At 58.3% G+C, this 20,413-nt stretch overlaps 7 protein-coding genes across 7 annotated transcripts; 3 read left to right on the top strand and 4 right to left on the bottom strand.

Annotated features, from left to right (window-relative positions):
- Positions 1 to 561: 561 nt before the first annotated feature.
- On the bottom strand, positions 562 to 5,241 carry BJ171DRAFT_580392 (uncharacterized protein; the record flags this gene model as incomplete). The annotated part of the gene is made up of 9 exons (XM_053114039.1): positions 562 to 1,323; positions 1,480 to 1,709; positions 2,957 to 2,989; positions 3,200 to 3,763; positions 3,904 to 3,962; positions 4,117 to 4,220; positions 4,423 to 4,481; positions 4,669 to 4,735; positions 4,954 to 5,241. 9 exons carry the CDS (start codon positions 5,239 to 5,241, stop codon positions 562 to 564), a joined length of 2,166 nt encoding a protein of 721 aa, XP_052967826.1.
- A 1,630-nt stretch (positions 5,242 to 6,871) lies between these two features.
- Positions 6,872 to 8,314, bottom strand: BJ171DRAFT_597954 (uncharacterized protein; the record flags this gene model as incomplete). The annotated part of the gene is made up of 3 exons (XM_053114795.1): positions 6,872 to 6,950; positions 7,311 to 7,904; positions 8,157 to 8,314. Coding segments are annotated over 3 exons (795 nt in total), but the record flags the coding sequence as incomplete, so codon positions are not given.
- A 2,209-nt stretch (positions 8,315 to 10,523) lies between these two features.
- Positions 10,524 to 12,148, top strand: BJ171DRAFT_51564 (uncharacterized protein). The gene is made up of 3 exons (XM_053111965.1): positions 10,524 to 10,710; positions 11,069 to 11,648; positions 11,859 to 12,148. Exons 1-3 carry the CDS (start codon positions 10,610 to 10,612, stop codon positions 11,913 to 11,915), a joined length of 738 nt encoding a protein of 245 aa, XP_052967828.1. The 5' UTR covers positions 10,524 to 10,609; the 3' UTR covers positions 11,916 to 12,148.
- An 864-nt stretch (positions 12,149 to 13,012) lies between these two features.
- BJ171DRAFT_51550 (uncharacterized protein) lies at positions 13,013 to 14,640 on the top strand. The gene is made up of 2 exons (XM_053111939.1): positions 13,013 to 14,181; positions 14,367 to 14,640. Exons 1-2 carry the CDS (start codon positions 13,225 to 13,227, stop codon positions 14,376 to 14,378), a joined length of 969 nt encoding a protein of 322 aa, XP_052967829.1. The 5' UTR covers positions 13,013 to 13,224; the 3' UTR covers positions 14,379 to 14,640.
- A 1,016-nt stretch (positions 14,641 to 15,656) lies between these two features.
- On the top strand, positions 15,657 to 16,614 carry BJ171DRAFT_51573 (uncharacterized protein; the record flags this gene model as incomplete). Its single annotated transcript, XM_053111978.1, has 1 exon — positions 15,657 to 16,614. A coding segment is annotated over one exon (870 nt), but the record flags the coding sequence as incomplete, so codon positions are not given.
- Positions 16,615 to 17,427: 813 nt separating this feature from the next.
- On the bottom strand, positions 17,428 to 18,739 carry BJ171DRAFT_499534 (uncharacterized protein). Its single transcript, XM_053110477.1, has one exon. It carries the CDS (start codon positions 18,523 to 18,525, stop codon positions 17,788 to 17,790), a length of 738 nt encoding a protein of 245 aa, XP_052967831.1. The 5' UTR covers positions 18,526 to 18,739; the 3' UTR covers positions 17,428 to 17,787.
- A 329-nt stretch (positions 18,740 to 19,068) lies between these two features.
- BJ171DRAFT_613720 (DPCD protein family-domain-containing protein) lies at positions 19,069 to 20,267 on the bottom strand (the record flags this gene model as incomplete). Its single annotated transcript, XM_053115303.1, has 3 exons — positions 19,069 to 19,361; positions 19,448 to 19,550; positions 19,720 to 20,267. The coding sequence occupies 3 exons, from the start codon at positions 20,265 to 20,267 to the stop codon at positions 19,269 to 19,271; spliced, it is 744 nt and encodes a 247-aa protein (XP_052967832.1). The 3' UTR covers positions 19,069 to 19,268.
- Between the last annotated feature and the right edge of the window lie 146 nt (positions 20,268 to 20,413).

Consider the following 20,413-nt stretch of genomic DNA (forward strand, 5'->3'; position numbering starts at 1 on the left):
GCTGGCCCGCCTGCAGTAACCAAGTCTCTGACTTTACCAATGGCCGCTGTTGCAGATCGGGGCCATCTCGGAGCTTGAGTATGCATACTCCCCCCCCAGCCAGATGTCGTGCTTGGGAAGAGATTGGTATCTATTGGGCAGCTGTCATCAACGGAGGCCACAGAGAGCCATTGCACTGCCGTTGTTGTCACCGGTGGCTGCTAGCAAGGTCGTCATGGTCGAATGTCCAAGGGCTCTCTGTATTTCATAGCCCTTATAAACCAATTCCCGCGAGCGGTGATCCACCTACTGGCTGCGCAAATGCGGGAATCGGCGGATCGTGATGGGCAAACTCCATCCGCTACAGCATGAGTATCTTCGGACGGATATACGTTGGTTCCATGTGTGGGTGGTTGGTACTTTTAGACAAACCGCGGACATGGATCTTCACATCTAGAACAGGTGGACAGTCAGCTTTCCGCTACCGAGTGATTCGCCCATTTTGCGCACTGCGATCGCCCACGGAACACAGGTATTTGACATCGATGTTCACTGGGCCGGATTCGGGATGGGCCTACCAAGCTAAGCACCCTCATAGAGCGGGTTGTCATGAAGGCCGCCGGGTGACTGATAGAGCGGATTCATCTGGCCCGAGAAGGGATTGCCAGTCATGGCGTTCGTCAAGATATTGGAACGAATGAAGTTGGTTCGATAAAAGAAGATTGCTGCTCCTGCGGCCCCCACGGCAGCAACGCCTCCGGCAACGGTTGCAGCAATGATAGTGGTGCTTGTGGCAATTGGCGGCTCCTGGACGGTCTCAAAGGGCAGGCAGCCCTGGAAGGGGGCGCTTTCGATCGAAATATACGACGGTAGGTCGGTATCAGAAACGAGCGAAACTTCCCTCACAAACATGCTGCCATTGAGTCGACCGGCAAATCGGGTCAGCGTCGCCGACGGAGCGAGAACCATTCCGAATAGGCTGGTGTTGCCACTGAAGGCCACAGTCGTGGCATTGGCAAAATTGAGCACCAAGTGTGTTTGGTAAGGAGAGAGCCCCGACATGTCGAGGTTGCTGACTTGGATGTCGCCGGCTTCTTCGATATTGAGAATCAGGGTAAGCGTTTGGTTGCAACTCTGGCTTGGTAGACTGTCCAGTACGAGACGAGTACACCTTGACAGGTCGCCAGCAGCGATGGTCACTATGGCGATGACATCTTCGGGAGAGCTTTGGCCGATTGAGATTTGACTATTGTTGAGCTCGTAGCGCGCATTGTCGGCAGTGGCCAAAAGTGCACTAGAGACCTTGGATAGATACTGAAAGGTGAGGGAGAGATCCGAGGCGTTCTATTTGAGGCATTAATCGAGTTCTAGTTAATGGTCGAACAAGTAGCAACAGAAGCGCAAGCAAAAGGCGCTGACGGCATCGCAAAGATGGGAAGCCGAAGGATGCAGCGAGATACCCACAGGATACGACACACATCCACTTGTCATGAGCGTCACTGACTGGGGATAGGAAGTGTTTGCCCCGTAAAAGTCGCCAAAATAGACTTGTAGTGCAGCCGAGGCGAGGGAGCCTTGATTAGTGACGTTGCCATTGACGACCGCAGCACCCAATAGAGAGATGGGACTGCCGCTTTGATTCAGATACATGGATATGTTGTCGCAGGATGAGAGCTTGGCACTGTAGAGGGAAGCACCTATTTGAAGTCCACTGGAGGAGAGATTGCCTCCTACAGCAATGCGTCCGGTGATCGCTTGTTGCAAGATCAAATAAATGCTGTGTAAGAGGTGGTTACAAACAGCTGGCAACTATCAGCGGGGTGAAAGATGACAACGGGTTCGACCGGACTTTACCTCCTTGATCGACATTGACACTATCCCGAGCCATTAGCGCATATGAATTGAATGGAAGGCCATCAACAGGACCCCACAACGGTTGTCCACATAAGAAGCCAGAGAGAATACGGCAACTTGAAGTTGGGAGCGATTGTGATGGTGACGATGATGGTGATGGAGATGGGGATGGTGATGGCGATGGCGATGGAGATTGTGATGGGGATGGGGATGGGGATGGTGATGGTGATGGTGATGGCGATTGTGATGGGGATGGGGATGGTGATGGTGATGGTGGTGGGGATGGAGATGGAGATTGTGATGGTGATGGCGATGGCGATGGCGATGGAGATTGTGATGGTGATGGCGATGGTGATGGCGATGGCGATGGAGATTGTGATGGTGATGGCGATGGTGATGGTGATGGTGATGGTGATGGTGATGGAGGTGGTGATGGGAATGGAGATGGGGATGGGGATGGTGATGGTGATGGTGATGGTGATGGGAATGGAGATGGGGATGGAGATGGCGATGGCGATGGCGATGGGGATGGTGATGGAGATGGTGATGGTGATGGAGATGGTGATGGCGATTGTGATGGTGATGGGGATGGGGATGGTGATGGTGATGGTGATGGTGATGGTGATGGTGATGGTGATGGTGATGGTGATGGTGATGGTGATGGTGATGGTGATGGTGATGGTGATGGTGATGGTGATGGTGATGGTGATGGTGATGGTGATGGTGATGGGGATGGTGATGGTGATGGCGATGGCGATGGCGATGGAGATTGTGATGGCGATTGTGATGGTGATGGTGATGGTGATGGTGATGGTGATGGTGATGGTGATGGTGATGGTGATGGTGATGGGAATGGAGATGGGGATGGAGATGGCGATGGCGATGGCGATGGGGATGGTGATGGAGATGGTGATGGTGATGGAGATGGTGATGGCGATTGTGATGGTGATGGGGATGGAGATGGGGATGGGGATGGCGATGGCGATGGTGATGGTGAAGACGTAGTCGTGGTGTTATCTGTTCCCGTCGAAGGCAAGGTATAGACCAAGGTTAGAAACCAGTCACTTGAATTCGTCCTCTGGGTGGATTCTAACGTTTACAATTACCCAAGCTTATAACTCACCAGGAACAGTCATACATATGACAGAATGCACCACTGTATCAAGCACAGTCGTGGCAAATGCCAAAATCGTGATGTTAGCATGTGCTGCGCCACAAATGCTTGGGAGCCGACGGCTCTGGACCCATGCTATCCAAAGTACCATATTCGCCAAAGCATTGATAAAAGGCTCCATGAGAGATCAAATTATACACATCACTCGGTTTTTTTTGCCCATCCCCCCTGCTCTTTGTCTCTGATGCTCACCTTGATCGAAAAAGTTGCTGGTGTAGAACGACCCGGACATTGTAGCATTGCCGGAGGCACAAAAGTCTTGGAGGGCATATGTTCGAAGATATCCATTGCCCTGGAGTACGAGAGCTTGCAACGATTGAGCGAGCCCACTGCCCTGCAGATTTTGCAAGGTCCGAGCCGAATCAAACCCGGTGTAGTCGTCATTCTCGGCACTGTCTCCTGGATTTCCGTACTGGGCCAGGGATGTATGGATGGTGCTTTGGGCAGGTGGTGGACTTGTTGACGACGCCAGGGTGTTATAGTAGGCGTTGTGCGAATCAAAAGTGCTTTGGGGCCCATATATATTGGCATTGAAGTCGCTCTTGATCAGGATGGACACCAGAGCCTGACTGCTCAGGATGGCGTTGGCCGTGGCGGCGATTTCGGCGTAGGCCACATCAGCCAAGACGATGGGCTCGGGCGAATTGCGATAGATCTGGTTTTGTCTAGACGATTTGTAGTATATGCTTGGAGAAAAAGTTGGCTCGAACTGATATGTCGAGTACGGCGGGTACGATTTTGGACACCGCCGCGAATCTAAAAGTGAAGTTGGTGATTGGGTGAACCCATGGTACATTAATATGGCCCTTGCATCGCAAAAGGTAGCCAACGGCAATCGATGTCCTTATCTTGAACATGAACCAGCAGTTGTTTCCCCTCGCACCGGAAAGACGCACCAACAAGGGTGGTTGCACAGGCATAGGCCGAAGCATTTTGACCGGCGAGGGTATATTTACTGCAGCGATAATGGCCATGGAGAGCGACGAGGCTTGATTAGATCATTCGCACCGCTTCTGCACGCATCATGACAGAACAACGCAAGGCATTGAAGACAGCGTGTCGCCACCTGGGCAAAGGCACCAAGGTTATGACTTTTTGCTGTAACCTACGCGAGGAGCGGAAGATCGCTGTCTTCATCGGTGACCAGGATGATCTGCTTTTGGCTGGCTGGATTCCATTGAAGCGAGCAGTCCTGACTGGTGGTAAAGTCTGACTGCAAGGTGCGCAGGACACACAATTGGCCGCACGGCGAGTGGAAAGCACAGTCGCGAGGTCAGCCGCTGACTTTGCACGGCTTCAAGCTAGCCACTGACTCTGGATAACTCCAAGGCTGCCCTCACGAGCGGCCACAGTACGAATGTGCCGGGGGGCCGTTGGTAAGGGTTCATCGGTGTGCTGCGACCAGGAATGCTTACCATGCACGTTTGGGCCAAGTCTGCGGGGTTGGTTAGCACCACCCTGATGGCTTCCAGTCCTGGTGCGATTTGGGAAATCCACCGTTCAGATTTATGCGTAGCAAGTGAAAGGGAGAAGGGTGGGAAGGAAGAGGAAGAGGAGGAGGAGGAAGGCGAGAATGTCCAGTCAGATCCAGTGGTTGGGCAGCGTTCGACAGCTGCATAATATTTGATGCGCACTGCATCGAGGGCAATCGGGAGGCATACCGGCTTCCTGAGCCAAGCCCGAGCAGCCGACAGCGCGCAGGGCACTCTGGGTCACATTCCCGTCCATCTGGAAGTGACGTGGCACCCATGGAGCGGCAGAAGTACCCGACGAGTCGGATCGACGAAGCGAGAAGCAGACATGAGAGAGTCAGCACGGCTTTGCTAATAAAAAGATCCAGACCAAGGCTCTGACCTCATCGTCAGACCATCACGATGGCTCCGCAGGCCGAGCAAGCTCGTGGGAACCGATGGAGCTGCCCTGTGTGGTGCGACGGTGCGGCTCACCGTAAATGGGAGGTAGATGGATGGCAGTCCGCCAAAGGTCACGATGCCGAAGCGGGCGTTAACGCTGCGGTCGGCGAGATTCTGAACAAAGGTCGACAGGCCGTCGGCAATGGCGAGTTGGTAGGGACACATGCTCGGAGAAATGTCGATGAGGAACAAAAAGTCGGACGCGAACTGAACCCGGTTGATGGTGGTTGTGTTTTGGCACACAATGGCCGCCAAGACCCGATGAAGTCCCAGGGAGCTGACGAAGAGCCAGACGAGAAGCCACCATGGCGGAGTAAACATGGTCGTGCAGAAGCAGTGTTGATGAGAAGCCTGTCCAGGGAGGACCCGCGACAGAAGCTGGGGTGTGAAGCAGGGATGCGTCGGGGCTGTAATTGCGACGGTTGTGGATGTCAGGCCGATGGCGACCAAGGACAACGCAGCAGAGTAGCTCGATGCGCAAACGGCAAGAAACGAGGGGAGAAGGCCCAAGTCGGAAGATATAGCTGGCATGCTCAGAAGGAGGCAGAAGCGGGAGCAGCATTAATATCAGCACTGGCATCAGCAAGCGCGGACTGATTGGCGATTGGATCGAGGCCAGCCGATCACTGGCCATTGGAGCAAAGTGGCCGATTTCGGAGTCAGACAGGAATACACCAAACTCACTCCGAAGCGGGACACTTTCACACACTCGGATGGCGTTATAATCCGGTCTGCTAGCAATTTGACTCTCTAGCCCTGCATCTTCTTGGTCTGACCTGTGGTGACTGCATCCATGGCAGCGAATCCCGACCCAGCCATGCCAGATGCCCCTCTGGGTCATAGATAGGGAGGGGTGTGTATTGCAACCCACAAGAACGGCATGGATTGCCCTGCTGACGGACGAAACACTCCGGACCAGTTCAAGCCGATACGAAATAAAAAGAAACTGTAAAAAGGTTTATTCCATTCGATTAAGAGGTTCACAAAGGGGGCTTAGGGGGAATGGGCCGAGTTCACATTCCAGAGCAGAGAGAGGGGGTCACGGATCCGCTATAGAAGTTTGACATCAGTGGGAGAGGGAGGCAGGGGAGGAGGAAAGAGAAGGGAGGCAAGCTTGGTTAAAAGGGAAATTGCAACAGCCAATATGATGTTATTCACAAAACATAAACCTTTTATTATAAAAAGCAGAGAAATAATAAAATACAATCATGTCCTGTGAAGCTAACATCCATACTTTTATACGGATTGGGGATACAGAAGATGATGGCACATTGCAATTTCTATGAACTGTAAAATTCAGGGGAGCATCTTGGCAAAAAGGGAAAATGAAGGAAGAAACGGTCAACTCACTTCGAGGGAGCTAACCATTTAGTAGTAGCCGGGGGTGGAGGTGGGGGTGGCGGTAGCCGAGGGAGCGGCGGAGGAGTAGACGGGGGTGGTGGAGGGGGTGACGGAGGGAGTGGCGGAGGCCGAGGAGTAGACGGGGGAGTAGCCCGAAGAGCAGGGGTTGGTGGGGGTGGCGGTGCCAGAGGGAGCAGCCGAGGAGTAGACGGGGGTGGTGGAGGGGGTGACGGAGGGAGTGGCGGTGGCCGAGGAGTAGACGGGGGTGTAGCCCGAAGAGCAGGGGTTGGTGGTGGGGGTGGCAGTGCCGGTGGGGGCAACCGAGGAGGAACCGTAGACGGGGGTGGTGGCAGAGCCGGTGGGAGCGGCAGAGGAAGAGCCGTAGACGGGGACGGACGAGGGGGTGACGGTGCCGGTGGGGGCAACGGAGGAAGAGCCGTAGACGGGGGTGGTGGCAGTGGGCTTGGCAGAGGAGGAGACCTCAGCAGTGCAGGGGGTGGTGGTAGGGGTGGCGGTGGCGGTGGGGGCAACCGAGGAGGAACCGTAGACGGGGACCGAGGCAGTGGTGGTAGCAGTGCCAGTGGGGGCAACGGAAGAAGAGCCGTAGACGGGGGTGGTGGCGGTGGCCTTGGCGGAGGAGGAAACCTCAGCAGTGCAGGGGGTGGAGGTAGGGGTGGCGGTGGCGGTGGGGGCAACCGAGGAGGAACCGTAGACGGGGACCGAGGCAGTGGTGGTAGCAGTGCCAGTGGGGGCAACGGAAGAAGAGCCGTAGACGGGGGTGGTGGCGGTGGCCTTGGCGGAGGAGGAAACCTCAGCAGTGCAGGGGGTGGAGGTAGGGGTGGCGGTGGCGGTGGGGGCAACCGAGGAGGAACCGTAGACGGGGACCGAGGCAGTGGTGGTAGCAGTGCCAGTGGGGGCAACGGAAGAAGAGCCGTAGACGGGGGTGGTGGCGGTGGCCTTGGCGGAGGAGGAAACCTCAGCAGTGCAGGGGGTGGAGGTGGGGGTGGCGGTAACGGTGGCAGCCAGGGAGGAGGTGGCAGAGGGAGTACCGTAGACGGGGGTGGTGAGGGTAGCCTTGGCGGAGGAGGAGACCGAGGGGGTGCCGTAGACGGGGACAGTGCCAGTGGGGGTGGCGGTAACGGTGGCAGCCAGGGAAGAGGTGGCAGAGGGAGTACCGTAGACGGGGGTGGTGACGGTGGCCTTGGCGGAGGAGGAGACCGAGGGGGTGCCGTAGGTGGGGGTAGCGGTGCCGGTGGGGGCAACGGAGGAGCTGGCCTTCTTGGAGCACTTCTTCTTGGTGGCGGTGGTGGTGCCGGTGGGAGTAGCAGTGCCGGTGGGCTTGGCCGAGGAGATGGCGGAGGGAGTGCCGTACGAGGGGGTGGTGGTGGCGGTAACGGTGGCAGCCAGGGAGGAGGTGGCAGAGGGAGTGCCGTAGGCGGGGACCGAAGCGGGGGTGGTGGCAGTGGGCTTGGCCGAGGAGACGGCAGAGGGAGTGCCGTACGAGGGGATGGTGGGGGTGGCAGTGGCGGTGGGAGCGGCCGAAGAGGCAGCAGAGGGCTGGCCGTAGACGGGGAGGGTAGGGGTGGAGGTGGCGGTGGGAGCAGCAGACGAGACGGCGGAGGGAGTGCCGTAGACGGGGGGGACTGGGAGAAAGAATAGAAAGCATATTTAGTCAGGAGCGAGTCAGGCCAACGAGGAGCGAGCACCTAGTCGCAGCTTCGCCCTCTCATGAGAAGCCCTGCAGGAAAGTGGTCTTCCGCAGGTTGCAGCACGAGCGAGCTGGTTTGCTGTCGTCGCTTGGAGATGGCCCAGCAAATTCGTCATCGCTGATGCCGCTCCCGCTGCTTCTCTGATTCAGTTTCAGTTTCAGTTTCTGGCTCCGGGATAAGACCTACCGTAGGCAGCCTGAGCCGAGACGGCAACAGAGGCGATGACAGCAGCAGAGATGAGGGCGGACTTCATTTCGTCTAGATTGGTCTGGAAGAGCAAGAGGGCGAGAGGTTCTAGCGGTGGTGCTGAGACGTCTAGTGTGGCAGACTGCTGTAGCGTTCGGTGAGGTGCAAGAGGGGACGGGCGGGAGGCACGATTTAAATATCTTCTGCGAGGCGGGAGCCAGGAGGAGGGCGAGCCGCGAGGCCTTTCCGGAAATGGCATCCGGCCGTGACACGGTGTGACCGGCGCGGATTACATAACGCGTGCCATGGAACACGTGCTGCATGTCCCACGCTTCCGGCAGCCAGCGCCCAAACAATGAGCGCACGAACCGCGGCTCCCGGAAGCGGGCGTACGAGGCAAGGGCCAATGGCAGCCGCGCAAATGCACCCACTTGCACGGAGCTGGTCAAGGGGCGTGCGGTGGCGGCAAGGCGGCGGAGCGCGTGTGCTGAGCAGCCCACAGAGACAGCGCAGGGGCAACAGACATGGACACGCGGCAAGGGCCCTTGCTGCCACGCCTTGCTGCGTCGGGGCTGTGGCCGCAGCAAGGCAGGCAGCAGACCGCGTGGCGACAAGAGGCTGCTGGGCAGAAACGCAGCGCAACGCGGCCCCCCCCCTCTCACCCGCGGGCACAGAGCGTGTTGCAGACACGGTTGCCCGCACTGCACAGTGGCCCCACAGTGCCGGCCATGCTGCTGCAGCCACACGGCCTGTGGCGGCTGGCGCCTCCTCGCGGCCCCGGACGCGTCCGCGCGCGAGCCGAGCCCGATGTCCAGAGTGGGCTGGCGCGCCGACCTGAAACGAGCAGCCCGACGCGGCAAACCCAGCGTGCCCGGCAACAAGGGCGTATCCAACCAGCACGACCCGTCTGTGCGGCCAAGCAATGCAGGCGAGCTGCTCAGCGCCTGCACCAATCGCAGGCCGTGCTGCCGGAGCGCGCACATATCGCTGCTATCCATCGGCCCACCCTTGGCCGACACAGCACCGCCTTGCTCGCTGGCTGAGAGATGCACCCGCCCACGCGCCGGGTGTCTGCTGCGACAGGCTCGAAGGAGACGAGGGCACGCCAAGGGCTCGCCGAGGGCCAGCCAGCGCAAAACGCATCTCGCACTCGCCGACGATATCTCCACAAACATCTCCACAAACACCTCCGCGAACACCTCGGTCTCCTCCCCGGGTGCCAGGGCAAGCGGCATCGGCCGCATCAGCAACGTGCTGCATGTGCGTCTGGCATGCCTTGCCGGCTCGACCACGAGCAGCGCGTGTTGCCGCTGCCCCGTTGAGCCGCCGGCCATGACCGCCACAGCGACAACGCCGCCGTCTTTCCCCGCACCAGCGGCTCTCCCCCTCCCTCCTCGGCTTGCATGGGGCCCTCGTTGCAGGTGCGGCACGCCGTCTCGGCAAACGCATTCCCCTTGCCCTCTGTGCCCGCACCGAGCTTGCTGCCCAGGCCATGTGCGACTTGCCTCTGGGAGTCCATGCGTCATGCTCCAACACAACGTGGTTACCAGGATGCGCATGATGTCCTTTGCGCCGTCTCCTGGCATGCCTGGCGCTTGCTGGATCGCTCGATGGATTGCTGGCTGCGTCGCTCTGGGCCGCCTCGCTTGTCGCCCTGTCCGTTGCGTCGCTTGTTGCTGGTTCTGGCCAGTCGCCCCCCCCCACCCATCGCTCTGGTCCACGCCTCGCTTTCCCACTCGCGCTGCTTGGTCTTGCCGCTTTTTCGTCTTGTTGGGTCTGCCCTGGATCCTCGTCCACCAACAAAGCCCGTGTTGGGTCATCGCCGCCATGGCTGCGATCTCGGCTCGGCCATGGCCCTGTCGCGGCCCGTCATGCATGCGCGCCTGCCTCGCTCGCCATACTGGCTCGCTCCAAGGAGGCTCTCGCAGCGTGCTGCTTTGCGAATGCTGAAAGCGCCGTGTGGTTACTCCCTGCACGGCGGCTGCTCCTCTCTTCTCCGCTCCGTCTGCTCTGCCCTGCTTGACCAACGCTTTGGCTGCTTGATCGACGCCTCCAGCTGACTCACTCGACCCCATTCAACCTGCTCAGCCGATTGATTACCCTCCCTTTCTCGGCAGGCTTTGGGTCCTCGCTCCTCATGAGCCAGCCGCTCATGTGCCCAACTCTGTGCTGGCCCCCCCCCTGCCCCTGCTGTCGTCTGTGCTGTCCCGCTCTTCGCTGGCTGCCCTCCCCTCGCCTTCGCCTTCAGAGTCTGTTCCTCCTTCGGCAGCACCAAATGGCGTCTCGCCCAGCATCAAATTTGGCTGGCTCCCACGCCCTTGTCACGCCCCACTCCCTGTCCGTTCCATGACCGCCGTCGCTGTTGCTCAGGCTCGTTTCATGCACCAGCAGACCCTGCCCCACAATCGCACACGGGCATCTGAGTTTGCACACCTTGCCAGCCAAGCTTGCTCATGGCGGTCGAGGCCAGGCTGTGCCGTGCCATGCCCGATCGCCCAGCGATTCATGCTCGCCAAGCGCAATCAGCCCAGGGCAACCTCCAGCGGTCACCACTGTCTGTATCCACCCGCCAGAGACGCATCTCCATCCCCATCCTGTCCAATGTCGTTAGTTCATTTGTCGTTCTATCGGCCATTTGGCTCTCTGCCATGCTCCATGTCGCCGCCAAAGCATCGGGCCGGCCTGGGCCCCACTCGGGTCGCATAACCCAACCCAGTTCAGCCCATCTTTGTTCGCTTCTTGGCTTTTGGGTCGTGCTGGAGGTTGTGCTGGAGGTTGTGCTGGAGGTTGTGCTGCTGGCCAGTCCTATCACGATCGATTGGTCTGGCCGGCCTGTCTCGTTTGCCAGTCCGTCTCGCCATCTTGTCAGTCCGTTGCGACTTCATACTGATCTGTCCTTTTGTTGAAACCAGAGACAGCGTGATTCTCAACCAGTACCCTCTCGATGGCCCGTGGGGGTGCTGCCTTTCCATCCCCCAGTCGGTGTCTCCCTTTCACTTGGAGCTTTGCGTCGAGGATGCGATCGACGGGCGTTGTGATCGATGGAAATGGGATTCCCATCCGGAAGCGTCCACAGCCGGCACTTTGTTTCGCCATCTCCGAAATGCACATCGACCAGCGAGGCCTCCCACCTTCGACACAATCCGCACCCGCTGTTGCTCCCTGCTCTGCGCACCAGGCTTGTGCTTGGTGTGCTGTCTTGTCCTCTCGCCCTCCCTCTCCAGGCCGGCTGGCTGGCTGGCTGGCTGGCAGCCGGACCTCCCAAAGGGTCTGTTGGGCGGAGCTTGCTTCCGCAGCCTTGCGCCGTCCGATACCATTCGATACCATCCGAGACCATTCAATGCCGTTCGAGGCGGGCGAAACTCCGTCCGGCGGTTGCTGTCCAGCCGCTGCCCTGGGGATCCTCAGACGATGAACCCGCGAGCCGATCTGGGATCGTCATACACAGCAGCCACACTATGCCGCGATAGGATCGATGTCGTCGTCTGGGATGTGGGTATATCCTCAAGCGCCTCTTGTCTGCCAGAGTAGCAGCATCCTCTTGCTGCATCTTCCTGCTGCATCTTGCTGCGGCGCCTTGCTGCACTCTCTCGATCTCGTCCGATCTCGTTGTCTGTGCCATGTGCCCTTGCACCTCTGGCTGCTGAGCCCACCAACTTCCGTCCCGAGTGTCCGTCTCTCAAACGGGAGACTGCTGTCCAGGACACCGACCGAACACCACCATCCTCATGCCCACTTGCTGGCCTCCCTCTCGTCTGAGAAAGGGAGCATTGCTTTTGGTGGTCCAATTGCCCGGCCAGCTCAACTCCACCGCTGCTGGCGGCCGCCTCTGCCCAGTCATAAAGCCCTCTCGCCGCCGTTCGCCCGCCCTTTTCTCTCCCTCCTCGAGACCGCCTTTTGAGCTTCCTTTGCTTGCCCGCCTGCCCGTCGATCGTTGGCCTCTGTTTATCGCTCGTCCTCCGCCGGATTGTCTCTTGGATTCCTTTCGAGTCGCCCTCCTCCTTCGCCTGTTGCTACGATCAGCCTTGGTTATTTTTCCGGCTCCCGACTGGCTCCAGTTCCTGTGTCATCCAAAGGCGGCGCATTGACCTTCCCGCTGCCCTCTGTTTTATCCTCTATTCTCTTGTCTGCATCGTCGCCGATCGTCTGGTTCAGTCCAGCCAAGCCCAGTCCACCCCCAGCATATCGTCTCCAGCTCTTGCGTCTGTTCTCGACACCACTGCCATGCCCCGATCAGAGTCCGGATCTTCCCCGAGCTCTACTTGCATCTCTGCCATTTTTTCGACAGACTCTCCATTCGCCTTGCCTCAGTGGAGCCATTTGCCCAACAGTCTCACCCCAAACGACTCGCAAAGCCTCCGGTCCCACCATAGCGACGACCTGCTGACCGCAGAGTCTCTCGATCCCAGCGACGACGACTTTGAGTGCACTGACATGACCGAGATTGCCGAGATTGCCAAAAAGACTGCCGAAAGCGTCCTGGGATCGTCGCCTTCGAGAGGCTGTCGATACAACCCGGGCCCACCGTCTCGCTCGCTCGGCCTGACCAGGCCTCCTATCGGCAAGCTCGCCCGCTCGCCGGATGACCTCTACGAAAGCCCTCCGCGCTCGCCCCTGTGGCCGTCGTCAGAAGGTTGTGCTTGAACCCTGGCTCTGTCGCTCCTCTTGTCTTGCACATCTCTCAGCCCAGCTCTCTGGCCTTGGCCTTGGTCTCGGGCTGTGTCTGTCGCTGCTCTGGTCTGGTCTGGTCTGGTCTGGGCTGTGCTCATGAAGGGCTCCTCCCGCGCTCGCTCGCTCATGGCCCTCGTGTTGGTGCTGTCCTGTCATCACCATCGGCTCCCGGCATCGGGCAGCCCACAGCCGCCTGAGACAAGACACCCGGGTCGGTGCTGCCGCCACCGGACCTATTTTGCCGTCCTAACCTCGTCTGCGTCCTTCCCTCACCCTCGCTCTCGCTCTCACTCTCCCCGCAGCCGCGGCCGATCCCTGGCTCTCGTCCGCCACCGGCCTGTCCAAGAACAGCCGCGAGCCTCCAACCCCCGGCAGTCACGTGCCTCATGTCTCTGGCATGTCCTTTCCAGCCCCGGCCTTTGGCTCTGTCACCCAAGGCCCCTTTGGCTTCGGCGGCGCCTGTGGCAATCTCAACCCCAGCAAGACTCATCCCAGTATCGGCCTGGACATCACCGGTGGCCTTGGGGCCAGTGCTGGCCCTGCCAACCCAAACCTGCAACTGCTCCCACAACCACAGCCACAGCCACAGCCACAACAACCACTCCCGCAACAACCACTTCCACAACCGCAGCCGCACTCACAACACCGCAAGCCGTCGCCACTCGTCCAGGCCAGCGGCTTCAACACCTTTCCGCTCGCTTATGGAAAGTCCTCCACTCGACAGAGCCCTCTCATCATGAGACACGACTCTCCACCCTGTCCCAATGATCGAGTCAGCCCCAAGCCCAATAGTTTTGGTTTCGTGGCGACGCAGGGTTCGTCACAGCCGTCTACCCAGGCATTCCATCCCACCTTGCCACAGCACAACTTCACCGGATACCCCAACCCGACCCTCAAGCAAACTCCAGTGTCATTTCCCTCTGGTGAGTCGCTGGTGAGCGGCAATAGCATTGGCCGCCGGACCCCTCCTTCCTACTACGTCACCAAGCAGTCCCCCTCGGCCTTGACGACGTCGGCGTACCAGCCCACGGGGATTTCCTTTGACCACCCCAAGCCCAGCTCTGCTGCGAAGAAAAACGACGGCTGGGGTGGGCCGGCGCTACCAGAGGTGTATCCCCAGAATCGGCGCACTGGGGCGTTCACGGTCGGCCGTTCGCACGGATTGCGGCCAAACCCAGTGCCCCAACGATCCAGCACTCTGCACGGGGCTTTCTGCCACAGTGCCAGCCCATACTCAAGCGAAAACCAGCCCTCCGCGGAAACGGGCTATCCGGGAATGTTCCCTCCATCTGATGCTGCAGCACAGAGGACTCGTAGATCCGTCATGGATCCTTCGTTTTGGAAGGCAACTACTGTAAGTGCACCCCCCCCCCTAGGTCTTGTCCCGCACCTTTGCGTATGCTCTCGTCCTGAGCCCTGGCTGTGGGATTCACAGGAGGTGAACGAAATCGGCATTCATTTGGCTGCCAGTGGAAGATATGTCCTGCTTACGAAGCCTATCATCGTTCCATCGGCATCCTCTCGGCAATTCTACAACAGGGAACTTATTGAACCCACCATGGAATGAGGGCCTTTGTCCAGCGCATTTTACACCCTCCATCCGACTCGAGCCCGCCCCATTCAGGCAGACCTAAGTTCGTCATCCAACAAGCCGTGGTTTCCCCTGCCCTCCCCTTAATGGCTACTTCCCCACCCATCCCATCCCGTCCCGTCCCACTACGTTCTCTCTCTCTCTCCGTGATGGAGAAGGGTGGAATTCCCTTGGCCGTAGAGATAGTAAGTTACCTCGTAACCCATCCCTGTCTAACTGTCCTGATCGTAATCAAGCATCATGTCTATTTCTCGGTTGCGTCTTCTGGGCCTTTCACCGTCATTTTGCCCCTCTCCCTTTTGATTTCCTTTTACTCCTACTTTGCTTCCTTCAAAGCTCGTTTCGGGCTCCGTTAGGGTCGCTCTTCGGCGCCACTGCCCCTCTTGCATTCCCAGCCCTTGTGCCACTACCCGTCCTGCCAACATCGGTTTACTGTTCATATGCTTGTGTACTCTCCTTGTTTATCGTCGGCTTTCTCCAAACCATGCCCGAACCATGCTCGCCTTTATTTTGCCTTGAACAATCCTCAAGTTCACCATCTCCACATTCGATTGCTGCACAGTGCTTTACTTTGACTTGCTTATCGTTGTCCTTGACTCCTCCTGCCCTGCATGTACACGTATTTTGGGACATTGGTCCTCACCTTGCCACCCTCCCCCTCTCTCTCGGATCGGCTGCAGCACGGGTGCCACCACCAGTCCGTGCTCTCGCCTCGCCATCAGCCGAGTCTCGACATGTGTTGATTTGAATACACCTTATTCAGGGGGGAAATGAGACACTGGCCCATAATCCATATGTTGGTGTGGTATGTGATGGGCTTGCGTTCAATGAAGCCATGCAATTCAACAGATCACCTCCGAGTGAAGACCGCCGGTCGCTCTCCGGTCTCCACAATCGACCTGAACTGGTCTTGGAGTGCCAGCGGTGAGTGGGACTCATGGACACACTGGCGAATGGTCATGGCCAGCGCGCATTGGCCTTGATACCAAATTATTCGGTCAATGACCAAAGATTCGGGTGTCCCGTTGCTGTGTGCATATGAACATCTGCATGTGAGCATCTGCATGTGAGTATCTGCATATGAGTATCTGCATATGAGTATCTGCATGTGAGCATCTGCATGTGAGCAAGAGTGCACCGGCACCACGGTCCCAGCCGCTTCCAGCCGGCTCGAGCCGGCGTGCCAGCCCCAAACAAATCGGGCTGTGCTCTTGGTGCCTTTGACCCGCCTCGCCCCTCTCCACCTCCTTCCGTCCTCCTTCCGTCCTCCCGCCGTCCTCTCCTCCAGGATCTCTGCTTGGGCTGCGATTCCTGGCTCCTCCTTCTTTGCGTTGCAGTTGGCCCACCAGCTCCTCAGAGCCTTCCCCAGTTCATTTGCCCGCCTGCTGTCGAGCTTTCGCCCGCCCCCCCCCTTGGCAGTCCACTGTCTCCCCCTCTCCTTTTCTCTCCGTCGCCATGGCATTCAAGGACAAAGTTGCCTCACTCTTTGCCACCTTTCGCATCAAGTATCTCCGGCACTTCCTCGCCGTCCTGGCTGGCATCGGGACCGTCCTGCTGATCAGCGTCTTTGTGACAGGCATGCTCGCCAATCTCTATGTCGACTTCGGCCTGAACCCGGACCCAACCGAGCCTCGTCGATGGGCTCTGGGCCGGTTCGGGCCGCCGTACATCATCGTCCACGCGGGCCTGGCCGGCGGTCTCATCTTTGTCCTCGTCGTCGCCTTGATCTTTTCGATAATGACCCTGAGCCTGTGGACCATCATCCCGGCCGCCATCTTCAACGTCGGTGTCATCATGGGCCACATTTACGGCTTCAGCTTTATCGACTCGAACGGCAACGACGCAGGCTCATCCCTCAATATGTCCATCAGCTTCTTGGTCACCTTCCTGGGTTTGCTCGCTTACTGGGCGTTGGCTGTTGCGCCGCAGTACCAGCTCCCTCTGCGCTACACCTGGATCAAGCCCACGACCTCCATCCCGACCCAGGGCATCCTCCTGGAAGACCAGCCAACCCAACAGACCCAAGTTTGAGCCTCCCTCCCGTCCTCCTCTCCCCAACCCACACCCACGACGGAGGCAAGGCCCACCACTTATCCTCTCTTCCCTAGACCCTCCCAATCGTCTCTATTTCTACATGCGGCCAGCCATGACACAGACAAGCTCCTGGGCTCGCTGCGTCTGCTGTCATTGGCTCCGTCGATCCACCAAACCCCCCCCCTGACTGTCTCTCCCTTACCCTTTCTTCCCCTCTCCGCCTCTCTTCTCTCTCCCTTCTCCCTTTCCTCCTACCTCTGACTATGCGAACCTGTACATACCATTCGCCTCTCCAGGCTCTCCAACGCCAAATCAATCTGACGGTGCCATTCTCTGTGTCCGGCCTTTGTTTTGCTCTCGCTCTCTCCGGGCCACCCTCCTTCCTTTCCGTCCCTTGTCCATCCCATCTTTCCAACTAGCGGATCGGCGGTCGACTCGATTGCTCATGGGTGCCTCGAGTATGTCTTTATGGGGGCGAGGCCAGACGAAGCCAAATCAAAACCAAACGAGACAAGACGAGCCAAGCCGAAGCTGCATGGACTTGCCTATGCCTCCTCCTCAAGTTTCGATGACCTGAATTGCTCGTTTCGGGATTCCCCTGCACGCGCACACACATCAGCTATTTACAGCCAATCCAATAAAAAGCAGGTTTTGGTCGTCGATGAATGTTATCACACAACACATCGCGTGCTGGTCATGATCATTCAGTGATGTGTTTCTGGATCTGAATCAAGGACGCTTTCTCGCTCAGATGACGCCCCGCAAGCGAAAGGCACCACCCAGGCAATGGTGATTCAAGCGACTCCAAGTGTGCTCACAGTGCCGGGAAGCCAAGCGACTCGAGAAACCATGGAGCAGTCCAGAGGGTCGAGTGAATGCACCACACTCCCACATCGAGTGGATGCACCACACTCCCACATCGAGTGGATGCACCACACCTCCACATCGAGTGAATGCACCACACTCCTACACCGACACAGGGGATCGACCGAGTGTATTCAGGGTGAGGCTCCTGAAACCAAAAACAAAGGACAAAAAAAACGATTGCCAACGAAGACTGGAAGCAATCGCACGGCTTGCCCACCAGGGCCAGCGCAAGTTCAGCAGGCTTGAATCGCTTATGCCATAAAAGGGACTTTGTCCCGCTATTTCATGGAATGATTGTGGTGGGGAGGGTATTGTCACAGAGTCTTCGCCCCTCGGTTCTTCTTGGGGGAGAAGGGGCCGTTTGCTGGCTTGAATGTGGTCTCCAAAGTGGACACAGAGCGCCAAGAGCCTTGATTGATCTTGTATCGTTGCCGGGAGATTTGAGAGAATATCGACGAGTGCGTTGTCCTACAGCTCTGCACTGGCCTCGGCATCCTCCCGGGCCCTGAGGTATTCACGAATCTCCTCGAGATGCAGGAATCGCACGGGTTTGCCTCGTGGTACGCCATGCCAGAGCTCTGCCGATCCCGTTGCCAGAAGGACCTTCCGGGCGAGCTCGCAGGAGGCGTACTTTTCATAGGCCGCAGCTTTCATGACCTCATCCTTGATCGAGTCCCAGTGCTGGATCTGGGCCGAGTCCAGAAAGGCAACCTGTCGATTCTGCTGGGCAATGACGCCGTCTCCAAGCCCGATCTCGGTGCCGCTCTCGACTGTGAACCTGAAGGCGAGCTCCGGGTTGGCCAGCCTGATCTTGGCCGCCTGGAAGGCGTGCTCGATCGAGTTGAAGGTGAATCCGTCGTATACGAACGGCGCGATATGAAAGTTGCTCAGGACCCGACGCCAGTCCGGGATGGCCTGCAGGCTCTCATAAAGCCCTGGATCTGTGATCCACTCGTTCACCCCGCGACCAGGGCGGACGTCCTTACTGCGGGAATAGAAGAAGAATTTGTCGGGCCGCATTGCTGATGACGAAGCGGTGTTGGAATGGGAGGGTTGCGTCGAGGAGGACGAGGAGCAAGGGATGAAGGGAGCGGGAGTACCGTCTGATTCCAAAAGAGAACGGCGTTGTTTTATCTTACTGCAGATGGGAAGCGAGGCCACAGAAATCCGCGGCACCATGGGCACCGGGACTTTCAAATATACCATGCTGAGACCAAATCCCAAGCAGGTCGAAGGGCGCGGGGGGGTGCAACATGCGAAGGCGGCCGACGTGGGTGGCAAAGCAAGTTGCTGTGCCTTTGGAGCTGGGCCAGTCCGCAGCAGCGGTCGTCGCTTGCAACCAGCGGGGCCTCCAGACGAGGTTTGGGCGAGAGAGGATGGATACCCAGCAGGGACCGGGCGTTGGCGGTGCCAAGACGGCCCAGGGAATGTCGTGGAAGCCGGTGGCTTCTGATCCTGCGTTCCCGCTTGCGCGTTGGCGTCGACTCCTCGCTGCAGTGCACCAGCCAAACAGGCCATCGCAAATGACGGATCCCTTGCGTCGATGCTGTCGCTGGGACCATGGTACATGGCACATGTGCGATTGTATCTGCAGTGGCAATCTGGTACCGGCCATGCCATAACCACACCCACGCAGCAATCCCCCGCTCCTCGAGGCCTCCATAATCAGCCGACGCAGTCTCTCGCGGCCCGTGCGATGGACTGGCTGTGTAGCTTGCTCCATTATCCAAGCAATGTTGTGCCTCAGCGATATTGCTCCCAGCTGTCATCTTGGCGGGATAAACTCCAATCGCCATCCATATATCTCTCTATCTATCGCCCATCCATCAAGGTCCACGAGAGCCTTTCCTAGAGCATCGCTGATGGTTTTCTTGTAGATGCGCGGTACCAAGTGTGCGGTGAGGGAAGACTGCGGGCTTGGCCTGTTTGCAATCTCGGCAAATGCAGGTCTATATGGACCCGTACTCTCCTTTTTTCCTCATATCGATTCGCTCTCGGCGCTCCCGGTCTTCTTTCTCGAGGATAGCCTGGGGCTTGGTGTACTGGAGGTACGGAATCACCAACGATGGTCAGAAGAGGGATAGGCAGGTTGGGCTTGCCCCACTCACCCATGCCAGCTGCGACTTACCGCAATAACCAAAGTATTGGCTCCCCAATCGTGTTTGACCGAGCTTTGGTCTAGGGAGATTCCGGCTCGTCGCATGTCGGGCATGGCCAGACGCACATAGTATCTGCTCGAGTGCAGGGGCGTCAGGCATCAGACGTCGGGTATGAGACGAAGAACCAGATCGGCGGAGGCAAGACACGGCTGTGTGAATTGCTGGGGATTTCAATGACAGTGCCGGCCAAGGACTCTGGCAACGGCTCTGGCCAGCCAGGAAGCTTCAGTAGAGCACTCACTTCTTGTTGGTTGTTCGAACGACAACTTCGCTGGTTGCCTGGTCGACGCCGATCACATAAGTGTCCTTGGGATAGGGCAGGTTCCGGATCCGCCAAGAAAACAGCAAACGAGTATCTCGGCGGTGCACCACGGGCGTCTGTGACGATTCTCGGATCGGGGCGTCGTCGCTGAGGGTGGCCGTGCGTTGGGCCAGAGGCGGTTCCCCGACCTCGTAGGTCCAAGGCAGCTCGCGGCCGATCAGGGACTTTGATCGAGTCTTGCGCACTGTGACGGGCGGGAAAACGAGGTGCTGTGTCAGCGCTGCTCTATCGATGCTCGAAGCCACGACGCCGAGATCCGATTCACATCCTGGCAAACACGGACAGAGAAGATCGTCGGACGCGTTCGAGTACTCCTCGACCATCTCGAGACCCGAGGGAAAGTGGGTGTGGACGGCCAGCTTGTCGCTTGAATTGAAATATGAGCGCACTGGCTCGATCGCCGCGGCGGCTGCTTTCTTGGCCTCCTCGTCACGCGTGGGGCGGGCAGAGGACTTGCTGGAGAGCATCTTGCTATCTTGCTATCTTGCTATCTTGCTATCTTGCTATCTTGCTATCTTGCTATCTTGCTCAGACCGCGATTGTGCTGGTGGTGCGAATGCTGGTCGAGCCTCGAAAAGATCTGCAGAGATGCCTGCGGTTGAACTCGCTCTCA

Source organism: Polychytrium aggregatum (assembly GCF_025602895.1).
Source record: "Polychytrium aggregatum strain JEL109 chromosome Unknown BJ171scaffold_13, whole genome shotgun sequence".
In the NCBI taxonomy this organism is placed as follows: Eukaryota; Fungi; Chytridiomycota; class Chytridiomycetes; order Polychytriales; genus Polychytrium; species Polychytrium aggregatum.

Bases quoted from the DNA above. Each gene is read 5' to 3' on its own strand.
- BJ171DRAFT_51564 (XM_053111965.1), top strand. From the start codon at position 10,610: ATGGCGGTCGAGGCCAGGCTGTGCCGTGCCATGCCCGATCGCCCAGCG. The intron at 10,711-11,068 runs GTCTGTATCCAC...TGTTGAAACCAG, and splicing joins AACCTCCAGCGGTCACCACT to AGACAGCGTGATTCTCAACC. The intron at 11,649-11,858 runs GTGGGTATATCC...ACTGCTGTCCAG, and splicing joins TCGATGTCGTCGTCTGGGAT to GACACCGACCGAACACCACC.
- BJ171DRAFT_51550 (XM_053111939.1), top strand. From the start codon at position 13,225: ATGTCCTTTCCAGCCCCGGCCTTTGGCTCTGTCACCCAAGGCCCCTTT.
- BJ171DRAFT_499534 (XM_053110477.1), bottom strand. From the start codon at position 18,525: ATGGTATATTTGAAAGTCCCGGTGCCCATGGTGCCGCGGATTTCTGTG.